Raw genomic sequence first — 21,809 nt, 5'->3', positions numbered from 1 at the left:
TTTTCAAACTTGTGCTTTTCTGAATCTTCAGCACAGTGTCCAGTAAGTGGAAAGTTTTAGACCTTTATAACTGATACGTTTTAACATCTGTCTCCAATAAGTCATACGAGAAACAGACATAACGACAATTAGGAGCTTTAACTGATTATACATATAATATGTGTTGATAGTTTCACTTTTCTACCCTGTTTCCCCTATACCAGATCACGTAAAATGTGCATCAACAGAAGCTAACGTGAAGTTTCACTCCAAATTTTGCAATATCACTTACCAGTCTGCCAGGACATTAACGAGGAGGGGCTGTGGCCTTAATACAGAATCAGTTAACTACTCCAAATTGGAACTTCACCTCGTAGAAAACGGCATTTTTATGACTTATCAAAGCCAAGCTCTGGCAGATGCTCTTCTGTCCTTTGGAGGTGACGTTTCCACCAGCTGAATGGATGATGTAGTGCAAACATCCACCACAGCAGCAGCTTCACAACTCGGCCAGGAACAACTCTGCTACTGCAAAGCCCATGAAATATGTAACACACATGAGAAATTCAAGTGGTCAAATTTGGGACCAGTTTCTGCTTTGCAGGGCTGCATATCCTTTGGACACTACACAGTAGCAATTTTGATAGAACCACCTCTAACTTTCCAGAGGAGTATGTGCCTCATAGGAAAGGAAAATCATCCATTCCTAAGTTATCACCAGTGGCCAGTTGTTATTTGAGCAGCACGTATTACTTGCAGCAAGGACACCAGTGTCTTCTAACCCCCTTGCAACTGCATCGAGGACAGTCTATAGGGAATCCCACTCAGGTGGAAAGGGAGCCCGGGAGGTTGCCCGGTCCCACCCCTGCCTAAAGCAGGTCCAAGAGCAGGAGGCTCCGGGCTGTATCCCTTTGAGTCCCGAGTATCTCCAGCGATGTAGACCTGTGGGCCACCCAAGATCACGTTCATTTAAAAGGAACACCACACATATCGCATGTAAGCACTTACCAGAAATACCTCGACATTCAGACACGCTGCATTCAGCGCAGGGAGACGCTCCTTGCGGAAAAAAGGTTAGATTGGGCCGTGGTCACAAACAAGGGAAAAACAGATGCAGATGTGGCTCCCGGGTATATGCTTTAGGAAAGATCAAATCAACCTGAAAACTAACTCTGAAGGAGTTCTTACGCCTCCTTGTGTTGAAACTATTATTAAAGACCCCAGTTATTGGGATTTCAGTACACTGAACCCATTTCCCTGGAATATTTCTACGTGAGAGAGATGAAGTGCCCATATTTTGGGAAATGCACCTAAGCCTAAGAAAAGCTGAATTTTAGCAAGACCACCTCTTAACTGTTACAGAGCAAGCAGAGGCGGACAAATCCGTTTTTAATAACTAATCTAGGACTCCAAGTGAGTTGCACCACTGCACTGTCACTCGGCAGCACACGCGCCTCTGCAGCTACGATATTCAGGGAATCTTCAGCAGTTTTCTACTCTGAAAACTACAATTACTTCAGTCATAGAGACTTTGAAATTCATTTTAGCAGATAAAAACGCACCTTCAGTGATTCACATTAATGGCAACAGTATCTCCAGGGAGAGAGGAAAAAAGCCTGCCTACCATGGGAGGTCACAGATGCTCTTCCACGGGAAAGCATTTAAACGTAGCCATGAAAGAGTGGACTTAACTCTGTGAGCTTTTCCAGAAGAAAGGCCAAGAGGTGAAAGTAGTAACACAAACAGTGGTTCCCTCAGTAAGATGAAGAGTTGGATTATCAGCAGGTTATTCAATGTGAGTCTCTAGAAGATGGTCCACCTTAGCGGAGAAGTCCGCTCACCTCTAAGCACAATCCACACATTTCTTTTTGTTGGTGCTTTTAGAGAGAACAGGAAAACACGTTTTAGAAAAAACTTTTGTTGAAGACAGCATTAGTGATCTTCAGCTGCGCTTTGCAAGAGAGACATAGCACAGTATCACTGTTGCCAACTTGTGGCAAAACTCTGTCCTCAGAGCTTTAAAATTTTAATGATATTCACAAAAGCACAGTAGATTATTTTTTTTAAAAAATAGCTACAGGACTGGCCTAAAGCACTCCAAAGATGCAAAGATTTCTGTGGTTTAAAAGTGGTCTAAAGATCATTGATTTGCAGAGAGGTGATGCTATAGACAACTGGAGTTATTAACTGAGATAATTACTTGATCTCAGACAGTTAAACAGGAGAACAAGCTGGGTATTTTCTCATCTTACTCTCGGTCTTGCATACTGCATTTACGTAAGTAAGACTCAAGGAATTCATTTCAAAATGAGAAAGCTCAGTTCAGTTATCAGTATCAAGACAAAAATACGTACTAATAAAGGAACAAATGCAAACTTCAGGGCTTTCCAGCATTGACCGTACCCTGCAACCAGAGGTACACACACTGCGTACCTCTGGGAAGCAACCCTACCAAAACCCCAGCAGAAACGCAGAACAGGATTCTTAGTATTATCTAGCTTAAATGCAAACGTTTTGTATCCTCTGCTTTGATGCTTTGTGAAAAGGACGCTAGATGTACAAAATACCAGAGGAATTCTTGTGGCTTGAGTTTCAGAGCTGTCAGAAACTCATGATGCTTCTCCAAAGCAGCAAGACCGTGTTACATCACGATGACACAAATGAGGACCCCAGTATTTCCTTCCACACGCACCTTGCTGTTCGTGACATCACCTTCACAGCTAAAACTAAGTTGATATAAAAATGGTGACATATTACAAGGCATGGTTAAGAGTGGTCTTAAATGCTATCTTAAATTGATCAGTACTTTTTGTACTGAAATTTCAAGATTTTCTACAAACCATAGTGTATGCTCAACGGGCTTGTAGCGGATTCCAACAAGGTCACATTCTTACGCACTCCCCCGCCACATCCCATCTTGGCCAACAGAATGTTCAAAAGACCCTGACAGCCGCTGTAACAGTGACACCAGCAGCACCGCTCAAAGCGGTCACATCAGAAACACTGGAATCTCATTACCCACTGAGAACATTTACCTTCCAAATGTCAAGAGAGAGACGAAGCTAGGTGACACTTCTGTATTACACAGAAGCAATTTTGGTTTATTCACTACTACCCTTGTGAGCTTGACACAGTTTTCCTTTTGAGATGGTCTGAGAGGGGCCCCATGAGAGAATGGAAGCAAACAGCATCAGCGTTGACTGCAGAGCCCATCAGAAGCTCTCAGAAAGAAGTCTGCCAGCCTCAAACTATCCACAGGAGTTACACATGCAGCCAAGGAAAACTCCAGAGACAGGCACAGTTACTGCCAAGCACCAGCACCTTCCTCATTACCTTCAGCAGCCAGAGGCTCTGGAATGAGCAAGCCACAGGGCCTTGTGGCCACCCCAGACACCCACACTGGCCCTATCTGGTGCAGGGAACTCAGTGGAACAAGTCAGGTGTGCAGTCCTTGTTTCTGCCAAAATACTACTAGCCCCAGGCTAACATTTGAGAGGCACTGGCTTTTTCAGAAGCCATTTAAGAATACTTTCCAAATCCCCAATGGAACATTTCACTGGCTATAAGTAAAAAAAAAAAAAAGAAGTTAACATTTAATTAAAGACACTTTTAACTTAAGAGTTCCTGTGAAATAAAGCTTTCCTTCATAATGAATTTCAGAGACCTGCTGATACAGCCAGTAGAGAATAGCTTGCAGGTTTAAGGACTCCCACATAAAGGAAGAGACACTAAATAAAGCGCCTCATTTCACCTAAGTCCAAAGAGTCTTCTGCAAGAGACTGTAAAGCTCTACTATTCAAGTCAATACCACTTACCTCCCTAACTCCCTAAAGAAGTTTTAAGTGGCACAATTTAAGACACTTTTCCTAAGTATTAGTGTTAAACTGCAGAACATCTTGTACAAATGTAACAGTGCACCCCAATTCTTACTATCTTCATTAGCCCACAAAAGACTGAAAGGAAAGCCTCTGAAGTGTGGCTAGACTGAACAGCTACCATCGAATTGCATTCCTAAAGAAAAATCCTGCTCTGCAGAGCCAAATAAGCCTGTCAACTGGCACTAACCACAGCTTGGTTTGGGTTTCCTGTTTCTCTGGTTTGGGTTGACTGTATTATTCAGAAACTTAAAGAACTACAAGGCAGCCTGATTAGTTGTGTTTTTTTTTTTTTTTATTAGGTTTATTATGACTTAGAGTTTCTATTACTCCAGCTGGTAAACCGCATTTGAGTAAGTTTAACTGCAGGACTTCAGTTTCAGCCAAAATCATTTTTGCATTACTTTATTGTAATATAGATTTAAATTTAACATTTAAAACTTACTTCATTAATAAGCAAGCCAAGCTCAGTAGCTTCAGTGCAGGATGTACTTTATGTAACTTGCCGCACATTCATGTTAGATTTGATGTACATGGAGAAGAGACCGGTCAACTATACGATTCATAGGAGAAAGCAAAAGTAAGCACCATTTTTACCAAACTAAACAGTTTTCAATTCAGTGTTTCTTACAGAAAAATTAACTCACTTCTGGCTCCAGGAGCTACAGTTCGGATAATAGCTGAAAGCTATTTCCAGAATGTCAATTTTCTACACTGGCACAAAAAATAGTCTTCAAAGCAACAGGTACCAGACTTTTTTTTATTTATTTTTTTTTTTTTTAAGAGACAACCTGTTCTCCTCGTGTTTACCAGGTGAATACATGCAGTTTTGATCATTCTGGCAGAGGTTAACAAAGAGCAAACAACAGTTGGGGCTAAACGAAAAACAATCAAAAAGTTGCCAAATATTTAAGGTACAAGCAAAAAAAACATTAATGCAACCAGTTTAATATCTAAGCCTGCTTTCTTTCAAAGAAAAATGGCACAAATTAAATAAAAAGCCAGACAAATTTAGTTTTAGATGGTAGTAGACTGAATAATGCTTCAAAGCATTAACAGGATTTACTTCACTGTGAGGAAAGGGAGAAGCAATTTGAACAGGCTCTGTATATTTGGGCTAGACCAGAAGCACTGTTACAGTTCAGTCCATATATGCAGAACTGATACCAATATGATGTTATCTTTACCACATGTAATAGTAAAGTGTGTTAGAAGTCGCGGAGCATAAGCATCTTAGTCTTACAAGCCAGTTAATGAATAAACAGAAGAGCTGAAGAATGGTTCTCACACATGTCCTTTCTGTTCAGGACTCCAGATTTTTCCTTTAAAACAGAAAAATCCCACTGCCAACAGCCTAATAAATACTAACAGATATATTTAGATACCATCTTCAAAATCTTTGTTGAAAATGCAGTCTCCAAATGAAAACTAGCTTTATGCAGTATTAATATTTCACATAAAATAAGTCATATGAATCGTAGTTAGTAGCAGTAACTGAAATTAATGTATACTGAGTCTTCAGGTGATGTGCAAGTTCAGCTATGTAACACAGGTGGGGGTTTTGAACAGTTCTTACCATCTTGCTTTGGACAGTTCTTAAGACTTGTCCCATAAACTACAGAACCTCTAGCTACAGTACTGTGCAACTGTTGACATCTTCAAGAGCTCTTAGATGTAAAGAAATTTGATGGAAGCACCACAAAGCAAGGAAATTACGCTCTTAGTAGAGAGCCTTGAAATCTGAGAGTTTCACACATCACTGCTGTCTTGCCTTGACTACAGAACACCAATGAGAGGACACCAAGGTAAAAGGGAGCAAAACTACAGTGAAGTCTGCTCCAAACAGGGAAGATAATACAAAACAGATCTGACTCTACAAGCATGTAAGCAAAAGTCTTGAAGAGCTGTGTGTATTGACATGGAGCTCAAGGTGCCTTAACTTAGCAAGAACATCACAATATTTTTGTTATTGTGATTCTAGCATAGCTGCATTTCATCCAAGAATCAGCCTACGCTTCCAGTTAAAGCATGCATATCACCTCACTAAACACCTCTTCCCAACTTGCAGGTTTGGAACTCTTAATTTTCTTATTCCTCCTGTATTATCCCTTTCCTAGGCAGAGATTTAAGGGCTCTAAGAGCCAAAGCTCTCCACCAAAGACTTGCTGCATCTACACGTAAAAATAGTTAGGACACTGAGACTGACACATATCCTTCCCCATTCAGAAATGGATTTGCAGCAGATCAGTCTTGATCTCTAGTTTAGTTTTAGATTATGCTTAAGTTATGGCAGCCAGAGTTCAATCCTATGAATGTAAGCTCAACACAAAAAGAAAGCCATTTATCCTTTTTAATTCATCCTTACGGCATGTTTATCCAGAGCTTTATAATCAACTTCCAGTTTTAAATTATTTTCTTAGCACTTCACAGAACCTGCATGTTGCTCCCTCCTGAAGAAGAGAGCATCACACAGAATCTTTTGTTTAAGTTAGTCCAAGTTTCCACATGTGACCAGAAGTCTTACTTGTTAGAACACACCCCTTTTCCAACTATTCCCCCTCATTCCCTCTCCTCCCACCCCTCCCCAGCAATGGGCAATTACTTCACAAGAAATGCAAAATGGGATACGGGTGTACACAAAACCTACCCTTCACTAATACTGAACAGAAAAGCCTATTTCCCAATTACAGGACATCTTTCTCTAAATTTAGGTCAGCACTGGTGCAGTCTGCACTGTGTATGATTACCACAAGGATAATACCAATAAGTACATATATTTTCCTCAAACTGATTTAAAAGCCTATGAAGTTAATCGGGGAAAAGTTTAATATTGCTACTTCAGAGCACTAAAACACACAAAGTGAATCCAATAAAGATCCTTGTATTGATTCAATATTAAGTATTAATTGCATGACCATCATAGCACCTCTTTACATTATCACACAATCACCAGAATTATCAACTGCTTTTAAAACTAAAAAGGGTACAGTCCAATATTTATAACTTGCACACTGTTACTATATAGAAACTAGGTGCATGGTACAGTGCTGCAAAAATGGAAGCCTGCAGTTTTGACAAAGATGCCAAGTCATGTTGTAGACAATTTCAGTCAAACTGGCAATACTGTTTAAGCAAATACTCAACACAGCAGGAAATAAAGGACAAAAAAAAGCATTCTATAACCAAATAAACATCTGAAATTTCCTTTCCCTTTAAGAATACAAGTAAGGTCACTTTTAGCCTTGGAACGGATACATGTTCGCCTATGATGATCTTGCTAACTACTACACAATATCTGATGTCCTCTGCTAAGAATATAGTTTAAGAAAGCCGCAGTTACAAGAGGCATCTAATGTAATATCTAAAATTTCCTTTATGGCAATTATTGAATTCATTTGTCTTAAACAGTGAATATGGAAAGATGGCCTCATGTTTCCTTTTCAATAGTACTCTGAGGATCAAGTGGCTTTCAAGCAGCATGGTGGGTTTGAAATTTTTGCAGTTTAGATCATTCTGTTGCGTTTATGAGTTGGTGAGTCTGTAATGACATCGCCACACTGGGCTGAGGTACGCTTTCTAGTTCCACCATTGTCCAAGTGGAGTGCCATTTCTTCTGATATGAAAGTGTTCAAATCAACATCATGGAGTCCATTTCTCCTTCGACTAGCATTGGAGCCACTGCTCACGTGAGTGGGCGAGCCTGGGGTACTTGAGCGAACACTTATACTAGCCATTGCACCACTAAGACCTAGGGGGAAAAAAAAAAGAAAGAATATTTAGGTCAAACAGTAACGAAAGTTAGTTTCCCCATGTGTGGCAGAAGGGATGACACTTAGGACTTCAAGTGAGACATTAAAAGGCACTTCATCCAATTATCTGTACCACACTTACTGGAAGTCCAGACCACACCTTCCCAGCTTTTGTATGCACAAATCTAGCAATTATTAGAACTGCTTTTTGTGACATTAAAAGTGAGTTTATACACCGGGTTGTAACAGCACACAACAAATGTTAGCTCCATAAGCATGACGTGCTATGCAAAATGTGTACATACTCAAGAGTAGACTATTTGGTATAAAGGCTTCACACTAGACCAATAGTTACAGAGAAGTGCCCTACCAGGGACTTTCCAGGTTGACCTGCCTTGGTCTTGTTTCAAACACCACCACCCTGCCTCCCTTTCACTCCCTCAGTCACTGTAGTTCTAAAGAAAACTGCAGTATGACAGCAGATCTCCAACAGGTGTATACCACAACTAGGTTTTAAATAACAGCTTTATTTCATGGCTGCTGCTATTAGCCAACACATTAGTACTATCAGAATTCAGAAGACCACTTAAAAGTATCAAATAAGCCAAGCAAGACCATATAACCACCCCCCAAAATTTGCTACTGACACATCTGATCCAAAATGCTGTCACAGGTACCCTGCAATTACTTTGTGTTCAGCTTATTAATAAAATGTTTTAAAGTTTATTTCTTGTAGAAACAAGGGCATAAACAAGAAAATCATGAACTTCATACTAATGTAAACTTTCTTTTCAGTTATGTTACTATTACAACCTTGCAAAAGCAGGACATTTCAGAACGTAAGTTTAGCAAGGGCTAGACTAGCAATTCTTCTCAATTTGGAATTCAGGCTGTAATTGTAGATAAACAGGAACTCAGTGATAAGAAAAACATCTTTGCTATCACAACTACTTAAAATCTGAGAATTATTAGGAAAGTATAAAAACATCTGTTGGCCCTAGAAATACATGCAGGAAGATTAAGAACAGTAGAGAGATCTACATCTGTGTTTTTCTAGCAATAAGAAAAAGCAAATGTTAACCTGTCCAGGAAGATTTCTGTCTCATAACTTCCAAAAATCTTAAGTCCACACAGGTTTTCTCCACTCAAATACTCTATGCCTTTATCCAGCCATCATACACCTTGTGAGTGCACAAAGCCATTTAATACACATCTTCATATATGGTCAAGTAGGCAGCCAGAAGTCACACACTGACAAACAAAGCCTAACAAACCCTATCTATCAGCTGCCAATAGGCCAAATAACCAACTTCAGAGGCTCTGTAAAGACTGCTAGAGCTACTAGATCAGTTGCCAGAAACCTCAATTAGAAGATGAATTCTAAAGCAATCTGCAGCAATGGCAGGTTGCTATACAAGTCAGGGTAGAACAGGCCATTTCCACTCTACTGCACATTACCACTGAATGAGCACTTAAAGCCTAGGTGTTGTACCAGCACAGGATACACCTTCACAGATTGGGCACTATGCACAAACAGCCACTAATCATTGATGCTTTCTTAGAGCTTTTGCTTACAACTAAGTGGTACACCAACACAAAACTCAGAAGCAGGGTCTGAAGTCTATAATAAAACCTGCAGGGTTCCTTAACATTAAAATCTTTCATTCACAAGGGCAGAAAGTATTTAAAGAGCAGAAGCTGTTTTAAGTGAAAAGGTAATTCAGAAACAAGGTTTGTTCCAGTACTCACAGGATTAAGGTCAAGCTTAAACTCAAAACATCATGAAAAGAAGCTCCTATACATCTACCAAAGAAAGTAAAGTAGCTAATTGGATGACACAGATGTACAAGCAAAAAGCCAATTCAAATACCATAACTTGGATAAACCACCAAGGTGCAAAATTTGGGCAGGTAACAAATCACTTCACAATTCAAAGATAGCAGCAAGTTTAATTTCAACTGGCATGACATACATTAGAAAAAAAGTCACATTAATTTATCCTGTACATTTAAATCTGAAAAAATCTGACAGTGCACGGAAGGCAACATTGCTTCAATTCCAAATTGATCACAGAGATTCCCCCACATAACTATGCCAAGCAAAATTACTCTGAACACACAAGTTCGGTGTTGTTACTTCCACTGAGTCAACAATTTACTTGACTTCAGTCATTTACTCTTAAATTATACAATTCATAAGCAAATGACCAATATACTAATTCAGTTTTATCATGACAACTTTTCATTATGTTTAGTGCCTAAGTAAGGAGAGAAAAAAAATTATTTTATAAACCCCAAAGCTGACCTGTGATGTGAAGATACATTTTTTTTTGCACCACTCCAGAACTTTGTTTTGAAATAGCACCTTTTCAAGTAACAAGTTTTTTTTTTAAAATAGCAGATACAAGAGTCAGAAAGGATGCATCTGTATTCTTAAAACAGACAGCCAAGGTTTGCAAGCAATGCCTCAAGCAGGCATTGACTTTCCAATATTTAGGTAATACTGAATCACTGTACCTTTAAATACACAAACCACCTTCAAGAGATAATTAAGTTAAAATCTTCAATCAAACCTGACATCAGAGGCAAGAGAGTAGTTTTGAATTAATATCCACAAAGATAGGAGAACAAGGATTTTGCATCACAACATGGCTTCTAGTTGCAGTTTAATCTTGCATCTCATAAAGGTATTTAATACTGAAACTGCAAGTAACAGACATTACTGAGTATGCTAACAGACTGAGTGACAATTTGGTATCAGTTACTGGCAGTTAACCATATTACATACACATCAATCCAAGAGAGCAGAACTGTCAAATGAAACATTTAGATCACCGTTTAGGACTGGGTAATCAAGCTAACATGGGAGAAGCAGAAAGAAAATTCAAGGCACACACTGAAATACCAAGTTGCCATTTCACAGAAGCAGTGTCTTTGAAGACACTCAGCAATGCAATTGAAGAGATCTGGGTTTTTCTGTTGACAGAGAAAGCATCTTTCAGGAGCTGTGATCCACAGCTCATTTTTTTCTTGTAAAATTGTTGCAATACAAAGAGGAAATCTCAAACTCAAAATAATACACAGTAAATGGGTTTTCTAAGTTTTCAGTGGGCTCAGACCTCTTCCCAAAGCATTTAACCATTCAAATCAGTACAGCAAGCAGTAATAGATACTAGGGAAGCAGAAAGACAACATGACTGCTAGCTAGCAACACCATTTCACAACCTCACTTCATTTGTGATTACCATGACCTAATCACAACCACATTGGTTTAGACTATACAACAGGATAGAGATTCAAACAGCTTCTAAACTGTCTATACTTCTTTCTCGATCTCATGATGACTCCCCTGAAGACTCCTACTGCATTCTACAGGAGACATTTCCTTTTTTACGAGAGACCTTTAAGAGCACATGGCTTTCTCTTTTTCAACTTGAAAGGATTGGATGGCATATCTGAAGTATCTTGCAGTACTTACTACATTCTCACTACTGATATATCTTTCAGTCAAGTCATCCACAATATGGTGTTTTGTAGCCAGTAATTTCACAAAAAACTGCTTTTATCTGAAGCTATATTCTAAAGCTTTATTATAGTACTATCAGAAAAAGCTACAGTATAGAAGAAATTGTGACCAATGCTAGCTAATTAAGTATCCTCCAAAACTATCAAGTGATTAGAATGCTTGGCTAAAAGTCTGTTTTATGGAGTATGAAACACTTAAAACTGTCAACTCAAGATTAGTTTACAACACTGGCCTAACAAACTGAAAATGCTGTTTTACCTGCAATATAACCATGTCCATAATGAATGAGTTATTTAGGTCACTACCACAGCATATTATACTGGGTAATACTATTACTATACTGAACAGTAGTTAACTATTGTTTTCCAGAAGTTTTAATCAGGAAGTATCAAAAAGAACATTCACACTTAGATAAGTGTGACTAAAGCAGGAATTAGTTAATAACCCCAGATAAGTACAAAATGGCATGCAGTTAGATCCTTGTCACTCCTCTATGTCATACTCACCCTCTCACAGTACTGCTCAAAGAGCAAGTTTTAGCAGTACATACCAAAACACAGCTCTATGATAGCTATATATACACACAACCTTTAAGCTAAACTCTTTCAAACTAACCTGAACACTGCTCTCCTATCTCCTCTTCTGCTAACTGCTTCTTCTCCACTCTGCTAACAAGTGCTGACATTTTATATTGCAGTTTAATATTCTGAGATGAGAAGAAAAAGGCCTAATGGAAATTCAAGCTCTTTAAAGGGTACAAACCACACTTCTGCACACTAGAGCAAGGGTTCCCCCACATACAAAGAGACTGAATCAAATTAGTGATATACATCTACAATAAAACTAAGGAGCAAGAGAACTGACACTCCCTCACTGCACTGTTTCCCATTCACTTCACTTTTAGTTAAAAATGCTCAAGTCTTAAGCATTTTAGCATTGCCTTCCCATGCTTGCTTCTTCACCCTCTTCAAATCACGGCATTTTCTCCTGTTACACTGGCAGAATGGTTTGTAAGGCAAGGAGCACATCCCATATTAAAAGACCAAAGCATCATTTCAAATATGGACTGGGCACAGCCACCAGCACTGCAAGACTCTGTATGATAGCTACAGACAAGCAGAAAATTATCTGGCATTTGTCAGCTTTTGGGAACTTTATAACTATTAGCCCAGTTTAATGTAACTCTTCTCTCAGAAAACTGGATATGGCAATATGCATCCAGAAAGTAGGTGAAGATACATCCATACCTACGCTAAATGCAGTATCATTTTAGGGTCTGGTAGAAGTTAAAAATCCAACTCTATATTTGAAATGTTGAACAATAAAGGTATTCATCTTCTACTATCACATCTGAAAACACTAAGCTTCATCAGATGCACAGTTCTCGAAGTTTCAGAAAAATCCACTTAAACCTCAGAGTAAAAATAGCATATATTAACCTTGAGCTAACTACTCAGCTTTTCTTGAAGGCTTTAGTTTCTTTTCAAGTATTCACAGTTCAAGTTTCCAGCCATGTTCTACTTCAGAAGTTGCCCATCAGCACATTAATAATGAAGAGCTGATATTAAGGGCAAAGATTTTTTTACTTACCAGAGTTTAACGCTCTCAAAAGGTTATTTAGTTTCAAAAACTCATTCTCAAGTACCCTAAAGTTACACTAAAGGCTTCAGTAATAGCTGCACAGTGTACATGTCAGTTAAAAATAAAAGAGTAGATCACATACACCTTAAATATTCTTGTGTCAGCATAGTTGGGTTTTTGTCATGGTCATTTTGCTTTTAGCTACTGTAACAAGTCTTGAAAGCAGAGCAGTAGAGGAAAAACAAGTTTCTTTATAACAGAGACTACTTACTGATAACTAATATCACAAGAATAATTTTGGGGTTCAAAATGCCTAGCTTTCGCCAAGTTAACTACCTTGCAGGGCTATAATATAGGTCAGCTATACCAAGGTTTGAAATAGAAGAGGCAAAGTTAAAAATCCAGATTTTAACAGATTTCTCTTCAGATGCAGCATATAGTTTTAAGATTGCACTGATACCTAAAGACACTCCTCTCTAATGTTTTAGTCTAGGGCGCACACCTTGTTTGATGTTCCAGGAAGTATTTCATTATTAGCTACTACTGTTACCACAGCTTCTGTCAGTTTTTAGATCTTATTATGAAGCACTTAGAGGGCACGTGATCAAAATACAGGTTTTTCCCCCCCATCAGAGAGCAACATCAACAAGTTAGAGGACCATGGTCTTTAGACATATGAGTAGCTATTTCTGAAAAGTCTATAAATAAGCTCAACTTCAACAGAACTTTATTTGGTGTCATAACATGACATTCCTATCTATCCCTGCTTCACGAAAAGAGACTTTGCTAAAACTTGTTGCTCTAAGCATTACCCATCAAATCCAATTCAGCCTATCCATGTCACCAACAGAGAATCACTCCATCACATCCACAGGAAGCCTACCAGCTCAAAACAAAGCCCACTCCTTTACCTGCAAAAATTCCCCTTAAAGCCTTAGTTCCCAGCACTTGCTGAGACTACTACTCACTATCATCAGTTTTTTTTGTTTCTTCATGATACCTAGAATCAGGAAATCACTTTTAAACAGCCTGCCAGAAATGAAAATAAACATAGCCCTACAAAGGACATTAGTTTACACACCTGAAGATCCTACAGTTTTCAAAACCAAAACATAGTTGTGAGAAGTCCTATGGTAAATAGGAAAGTAGTCTGGGAGATAGTTTAATCATAACTTCCATAAAGTTAAAGATGAGGGGAGAAGCTGAAGGAATACAGACATTGTAGGCAATAACCTAAGAACAGTTATGAGGCCAAATACAAGCCCAGTCACTAAAGGATTAGCACAAAAGCATTTGTGTTGAAGACCAGATTGAAACTGATATCAGGAGAACCTAATCCCGAAGGTGACTGACATGTAATCTTGTCAGCCAGCTGATGAAGGGGAAGAGTGCATTTCTAGTCCCTGCAGTGCCTGTACAGAGCAGAGAACTTCCTACAGTCCTCATGACTCTATTTAGGTTATGAATATGAAAAAACTTTCTACTTCATGGTTCAGATTCCCATGCTATAGAGAAGTGACTTCCATAAACCACCTCTATACAAAGCAGATGCTAAGAAACAATACAAGGACATGACAGTAGCCATGTTACCAATGAAAAAGCCTGAGTTTACTCTGCTTGGGTTCACTGTGCTGAAGAGAGTCTACCCAGTTTACTCTCACCAGAGGGGAAGCCTTTACAGTTAAAGCCAACTGCACACAGGATTCAACTAGTTTCAGAAAACAAGATTTTTTAAGAGGGTATTTGTCACATTATCAGGTGAGAGCCAGCTTCTGCAGTTCTCCTCATGAAGTTAACTTACCTACTGAATAAGCAATACTGGTGCACAGAAATCTCTAGCCACCTTCCAATATGAGAAGGAAAACTGCCAAAAACTACATGACTGGGTGGAAGCATGCTTGATTTTAATGGCAACAGAGCAGCAAACAATACCAGAATTAGGCTGTCACCTAGACAGTAACAGCATCTGGCTTATGTATCTTGAAAAACCACCACAGCATAGAAGCTAACATTGCATTTTCAGGAATCCAGTCATCTAATTAACTCATTAATTCCAACCCCCACTGAGAATACTGAGGGAGTAAAACTTTCCTAAGTGTCACAGGTTGTACTCCTAGATAGCTTGGTTTTTTTTACTTTTGGAATGGTCTACTACTTATACCTCAAGATATCTGCTACACTTCAGAATTTTATAAGGCATTAAACCCACAAGTAAACTGCTTCATTTCACCTCATTTAAAACACATTTTTCTTTATCACTTGCTAGGTAACAGCCCAATGCAGAATAAGCTACTGAATATTCATATCTGAAAAGGAGAAAAGATACACCATCAATATTGTTAGTGATGGCAAGGAAGGCAATTCAGTACAACACTTGGAAGACTTTTAGGACAAACTGAACTAGAAGTTCTGAACAGGACTCAATTATTGCAGTGATATGCAAAGTACCCTTTCCAGGACACTTTACGTAAAGCACTAAACCTTATTATCCACTGCATAACAAGGGTACTAGAGTGAGGTAAGATGCCCCAGACAGACTTCAGACAAATTCCCTCCCTAACCCTGCAAGAATTTGCTCGTTATTTGCTATTAGTAAAATCTCAATATTTAACTAGTTGCTCACATAATATTACCATTTTCCAAGAATTGTTTACTTTAACACTGATTGGTATGAACGCCAAGTCTCTTCATGCTTCAAAAAACCCTACCAGAAGTTGACACTTAATTGTTAAGTCCACAGCTGCAGAGTATTGCAGATACAAACTTTTTTTTTTTCTTTTACACAGTACATGTTTTTCTCATTCAAAATATTTGACTATGCAGCTTTTTAGTAGCTGTATGCCTTATACATGCAAGAACTCCCTTAGAGAATGAAGGTGATACCTTCAGCTGGAACATCAGGTAGATGACATTATGACAGCAACAATGGCCAAGAGCCAAACATGCTTTAAGAACCCCCACCCAATTTTAACCAAGTAGTATTGAAAAAAATCACAGTTACCATGCAGAGCTATGGCTTCACGGAAGGGTTGCAAATCAGTCTCTACAGATGAGCTAGTTTCTGTTGAAGTAGCTCGGTTAGGGGATACTACAGTCAGTCTTGGGGGAGCTCTAGAATTCCTTGGAGGAGGAACTTTTCCACATAGGAAGCTGATCAAGTCTTCTCTACGAATAGTTCTTCTGCGTTTCTTAACCCAAGCTAACACATCCTTATTCCGACGCTGATAGCCAATTTGAATTCCTACATCAAAACTTCGCTGATGGGCATCCACACTTTCTGCAAGAAAACAGAAAAAAAATTCCTTAGTAAGTGTTACAAATAGAGCAATGTATAGTATGGCACACCACTGATATGTCTTCCAGTCAACCATGGAAAAGAAGAATATCCTCTACAGGTTACTGTAATACACTATCAAGTTAGCTGTAACAGATTAGATAGCATTGGAAGATGAGTCCTAGTAAACCTAAAGAGAATACTAGCTAAAAAGTTCCTTACCCTTTACAAGTCAAAAAGTAAACAGCAACTCAAGCACCACCTAAGTAACATTTACTATACCTCAGGTCAAGACTATAGCACTGTTTATAAAACCATATTGTATTAACATTAAAAACACTTTGAGCTTGTCAGTCTGAGGAAGGTACTTAAGACACTCAAAAGTGCATCAGTAAAGAAAACCCACAAAAACAAAATGAGGAACTGCTGTTCTTGATTCTGATCTGAAAATTCCTTACACAAGAGTCAAATTTCTTTAGTCCCTCTAGTTTCATCTGAATTTCAATTGCAGGAAACCTTAGTTTTGAAACTTGTTAGAACACAAGTATCCCTAATGCCTTTCAATTAGGCAACACACCATTTACAAAGAAAGTTTAAAGAAAAATCTCCTTCCCCATTTAAGATCTCATTGCAAATTTGATATACAAAAGCTTTAAACACATATTATTCACAATTAATCCTACTACAAAAAGCAATTTCATTCTCCATTGATGTAATTGGTCACATCAGTTATAACTGTGCCCCCCTAAGAAACTCTTAAATATCTTGTATTACATTGCTTTCAAAACTTCAGCAGTTTAAGTGAATTTCACACAACAGTTAACAGGTGGGACCAGGTTTTTTTTTTTTTTTGTTTGTTTGGGTTTTTTTGTTTGTTTTTTTTTTGTTTTTTTGTTTTTTTTTTTTTTTTTTTTTTTTTACACACACAATTATGCTCATCTTTTGTCATCATCTTATTATCACAGCTTTGGCAACAGCTATTTCAGTTTTATGAAAATTACCACCATGTTAGCTGTTGCTCTATTAAAAGACAACATATCCAAATCAATTTCATTTACTTGATTTCCATAGATTTTTTTTTTAAATCTGGCAGAGATGATTAAAAGAGCTTTTTATATTCTTGCTTTACTAATGAAGCCCAACACAAGAGCCATTTGCCCAGAACAATGTTAAGAGATTTAAGAACAGCTGTTCAAGATATTGGTTTACAGGTAAACCATGACATACACATGTAATCTAGTTTTCTCGCACTCAAAAAACCCCAAAATAATCACCATTAAATGCTATTCTTAGACTTATTCTAAGGCATGGTCCACAAAACACTGCACTAAAATCTACACTATCAAAGAGCAGCACTTAAAACATAACACCATCTACCAAAAAAAAAGAAACATCTCAAATTGATCATAGCTAAATCTTGGGGCTTTTAGAGTACAAGCTATTCGGGAATCTATAGTGTACACTTCACATGTTACTTTTATGTAAAGAGTATTTTACTTATGTTGCTTTGTAATCAAAAGGTTAGAAGATTTACAAATGCTAATTCCTGCAAAAGCAACAGCAACATGACCGATTATTCCTCCAGCCATTTTATACTCCACAGTAACTAAGGCAGCACCCAATGCACTCACTAGTAAAAGCTTTGGGGCTAATTTGGAAACTGACAATATTCCTTTAATCATTTCCTGAAATACCATGAGAAAGTCCTTCTGAGAGGTGAGGTGCTCAGTTTTAGGTCAATAACCCGTTTTCCTTGCATATAAGAATGCTTTACAAAGGACTAACTACAAACTAGTTATAAGGTCAAACACACTGACTGCTGATGTAGCCTCGACAAATTTCAAGCATCACTGCCATAAAAATCTAATCTTTCCCAGGGTAAAAGCTACAACTACTTTGTTTACAAAGTTAAGCTGGCAAAATATAAGCAGTCAAGTTGCCCACATTCTGAAATTGCTAAGTCAAAACTAATATTACCTTTCAGCCTTTTCTTTAAAAAATAAGGTAAACTGTAGCCTCACAAGTCTTATTCTAATATATGCCTAAAACTTTCTAAAGTGGCCTTAAGTTCTAAATCCCACATTACAAGCCTTGCCCTCACTTCTTTAGTGCAATCTGGAAGATAATCTTTAGGTCAGACCTCTATCACCAGCACCAATCAGAAACTCGTGATCTAGGACCTTCAGTGTGGTATGATACTAAACTTCTAATCTATTTTCAGAAAAAGTGCTGACATTCAAGACATCATGGCATTCTCCTTATGCAGCTCTTATTAAAAAGAATTTTGATGCCTCAAAATTCCAAACATTAGAAACCAGCTGACAGGGCAAGAGGCAGTTTGTGGTGTTCAGTTTACCACCAAGTACTTCTCCAGTGTTTTGACAGAGTTCTCCAAAACACAAACATTACTGAGTATGTGAGAAACAACAGATTTTTAGGGAGCCATGTTCATCACTAAGGAAGGCAAATTCACATTAAGACTCCAACATGCATGGTATGCCCGTGCCTAAATGGTTCTCCCTGTGTTCTCAACAGATTTCTACCCACTTGGGAGTTGATTTAAAATTTGAAGATGGTAGTTCTGAGTAACTGAGGTACTTCAGCACTTCTTAAAGATCTGTTTTAAGGAAGGATTTGTTTCAGATGCTGCTTTTTAAAGTATTATTACACTACACCTGACTAAAGACAGCTTCCCATTTAAATTCTAGTTTCCATGATCACCACCACACATACTCAATCTGTTAACATCATCACAGAAAAATAGGGCTCATTTTGCCTATAGTGCAAGTAATCAAATGATTTAACTAAAAATAAACAGCCCAAGTTTTCCATAGTAAAGATGCTGTATGGGAGAGCAATGCCACTTGTAAAGAAAAAAATACTATAATTATTCCAGATAATTTATTAACACTACCTGCTGCTACTCCAGTACCATGTTCTAGTGACCCACTCCCTCAGGCCAACACCTGCAATGTCATGGGATGTACTGCCCCTTTATACGACCTATGACACATACACAACATCCAAATGCACTTTCTGCAAGAGTCAAGTCTCCAGCATCAATGCTTATGTATCTGCATTCCATATATGCATATGCATCTCCTGGCTCTGTCCACATCTGTCAGAAACCTGATCAGCCATCACAAACACTACTAAGTTCAAGTGCTTAAAGAAAATCCAAAATGGAAAAACTGGAGACAAGTGAGAGAACATGCAGGTGAGAACTATAGATAACACTGTATAGACCAAGAAAAAAAAAAAACACTCCACAACTCAAAGTCAAACTACAAGTCAAAAAAGCAACAATTTAGAATTTTATATGAAGGTTTTTCCCTTCCTAGGAGTGGAATACAGTAACAATGGGAATCAGTGTGCCAATTTAAGCCTCCACTAATATATCATTTTTGTACAATCTTTTAAACAAACTAGAAACCACTGAAGGATTCTCCTGCAGAGAAGAATTCTTGTGACAACCCAGAGAACAACAGAGTTCAGAAAGAGATCCTGACAGATAGAAACACACAGTAAAACAGCACAAAAAGAACAGCCACATGCAGAGCACACTCTTAAAGCTTTGGCTAACACTGTTTGCTTACAGCTACCCTGGACGCAGTCATAATGACATTCTAGTGCTTAAAATGAACTGGGAGGCTTAAGAAGCCTCACCATGACATGATAAAAACTTTGTCACTTAACATCTATGCAGAATTTTACAAACACTAAACCCAACCTATGCCTCACCACAAATGCACCTATGTTTTACTGATATCCCAACATTTAATACACCACGAAATATACAAAATGCAGAAAATTTAAATACTCTTTGAAAAGCTATTGCACTCTTCCCTTGAATTCATGAGAGCGAGCCATGCATTAGAAACACCCTTTTTCAAGGGTCTCAAAATAAAACAGCTTTTAAGTTATTAGTCACCAATGTGAGGCAACAGAAAAGATTCAGCTATCGTCAGCTAAAGTGGCCCAGGGAAAACTTGCAAGATTCAGGAAGCAGTCTCGGGTTAGATTTTATCAGGGTGAATAAGAGACATTACCAGGCCCTGCTTATGAGTAAGCCGGGGCAGGAGGCAGAGTGGGGCCCGGCTGGGCAGGGAGGGCTGCTGGGGCAGCGGGGGGGGGGGGGGGGGGGGGAGCCCCTTACCTTTGTAGAGGTTGGTGACCGCAGTGGCAGCGTTCTGGAAGGGGACCCAGAGGGAGAGCCCCGGCTGCTGGCACACCCGGTCTGCAGGGAGGGAAGGACACAGGCTGTTTATTTTGGAGTCACCAACTCCGAACGGCCATGTTAGGTTTCGCCATTTTGTTCCACCTTCCGAAGGCAACCCGGGATCAGGGCCCAGAAGGGAGGGCCGGCAGCGGCCCGCTCCGGGGCAGCGGGCGCGGCGGCGGCGCCCCCAGCCCGCCGGGGAAGCGCCCTGCCCGGCCCCCGCCCGCAGCCCCCGCCGCACAATGGGGCCGGCCCCTCACTTCGCCATTTTGTCGGAGCCTCTTCCCTGGGCTGGGCGTCAGGAGCCGCCGCCGGCAGGGCCGGGCCTCCCGGTCTGCCCCCACCCTCCCCACCCCCGGAGCCCGCCCGCTCCCCGGCCATTCGCGGGGCTCAGCCCCCGCCGACCGGGACCCTCCCGGCGCGGCCCCCCGCCGAGGCCGCTCTCCGCCGGAGCGCCCGGCCTCCGCGGGGCCGACAGAGCCGCGCCGGCCGCCCGCCCGGGCAGGCCGACCCCTCCACCAACCGCCCGTTCCGGGGCGGGGGGGTAAAGGGGGGGGGGGGGGGGGGGGGGGGGCCGCAGGCCGGGCCGGCGCAAAAGCCGGGCCAGCGCTCCGCTGGGGCAGGCCGCTTCGCCTTAGGCCGCAAAGGGCGATGTCCGGGCAGCGGCCGCGGTTCCCCCTCACGCCATTTTGTTTACCCGTCTGCCTCTATGGACGGGCGCGGAGCCCCCGGGCCGGAAGCCCGCTCCTCCCCCTGCCCAGGCCGCGCTCCCCGCCACAGACCCTTTGTAACGCCACGACCCCGTTCACACCTCACCCCCGGCGCCCCCCCTCAACACACACACCCCGCCGCCATATCTCCGGGCCCGGCCTCAGCCCCGAGCCCACCGCGCCCGGGCTCCACCGCCCGCCGAGCCCCGTCCCAGCCCAGCCGTGTCCCCCCACCCTTCTGCGGCACTCACCCTTGTAGAGCTGCGCCACGGCGGTGGCCGAGTTCTGGAAGAGGTGCCAGAGCTTCTGCTGCTTGTGCTCGGGCTGCGCCGCCGCCTCGTCCTGCAGCTCCGGGGCCAGCGCCTCCTCCTGCTCGGCCTCGGCCAGGCACTGCCGCTCCCACTTGCTGAACCAGTGCTCGGGCCCGTGCTCCTGGATCTCCGCCTCGCCCTCCTCCTTCTTGTCCTCCATCCTCCGGCCGGCTCCGCGTCCCTCTCCGCCGACGCCGCGCAGGCCCGGCCCCACCAGACAGCCGCACTCGTCTCCTCTCCGCAGCTGGGCCGGCCCTACCTCACCCCCATGCTCCTGGGCCCGGCCCGCCCGTCCGCCGGCTCCAAACACACTGAGCACCGGCGCCGCCCCAAGCGCAAGTAAAAGCCCGTCGGAGACGCCCGGGAGCGTGCTGCCGCCCAGCGCCCGCCCCGCTGTGCGACTGGCCGCTGTTGCCCCGGCACCGACAGTTTGAACGGTAGTCCCGCCTCTGATTGGTCCGCTCGCCCGCCCGTCAGGCGCGACATTAGGCGGGGGCGGGCCCCGACGCAAGATTGGTTATGCCGTCACACGCCCGTGCGCAGATGGCGGCGGCGGCGGGGCGCAGGCGCAGTGGCCTCCTCCGCC

At 41.2% G+C, this 21,809-nt stretch overlaps 1 protein-coding gene across 1 annotated transcript; it reads right to left on the bottom strand.

The window, feature by feature from the left end:
- Positions 1-6,443: 6,443 nt before the first annotated feature.
- Positions 6,444-21,603, bottom strand: HAPSTR1 (HUWE1 associated protein modifying stress responses). The gene is made up of 4 exons (XM_082490268.1): positions 21,164-21,603; positions 20,140-20,220; positions 15,711-15,986; positions 6,444-7,602 (listed from the first exon to the last, which is right to left on the bottom strand). Exons 1-4 carry the CDS (start codon positions 21,381-21,383, stop codon positions 7,358-7,360), a joined length of 822 nt encoding a protein of 273 aa, XP_082346394.1. The 5' UTR covers positions 21,384-21,603; the 3' UTR covers positions 6,444-7,357.
- Positions 21,604-21,809: the final 206 nt, after the last annotated feature.

Source organism: Vanellus vanellus (genome assembly GCF_965231255.1).
Source record: "Vanellus vanellus genome assembly, chromosome: 14".
Lineage (NCBI taxonomy): Eukaryota > Metazoa > Chordata > Aves > Charadriiformes > Charadriidae > Vanellus > Vanellus vanellus.
The sequence above is the reverse complement of the archived record's forward strand: the minus strand, read 5'-3'. Positions and strand labels throughout refer to the sequence as shown.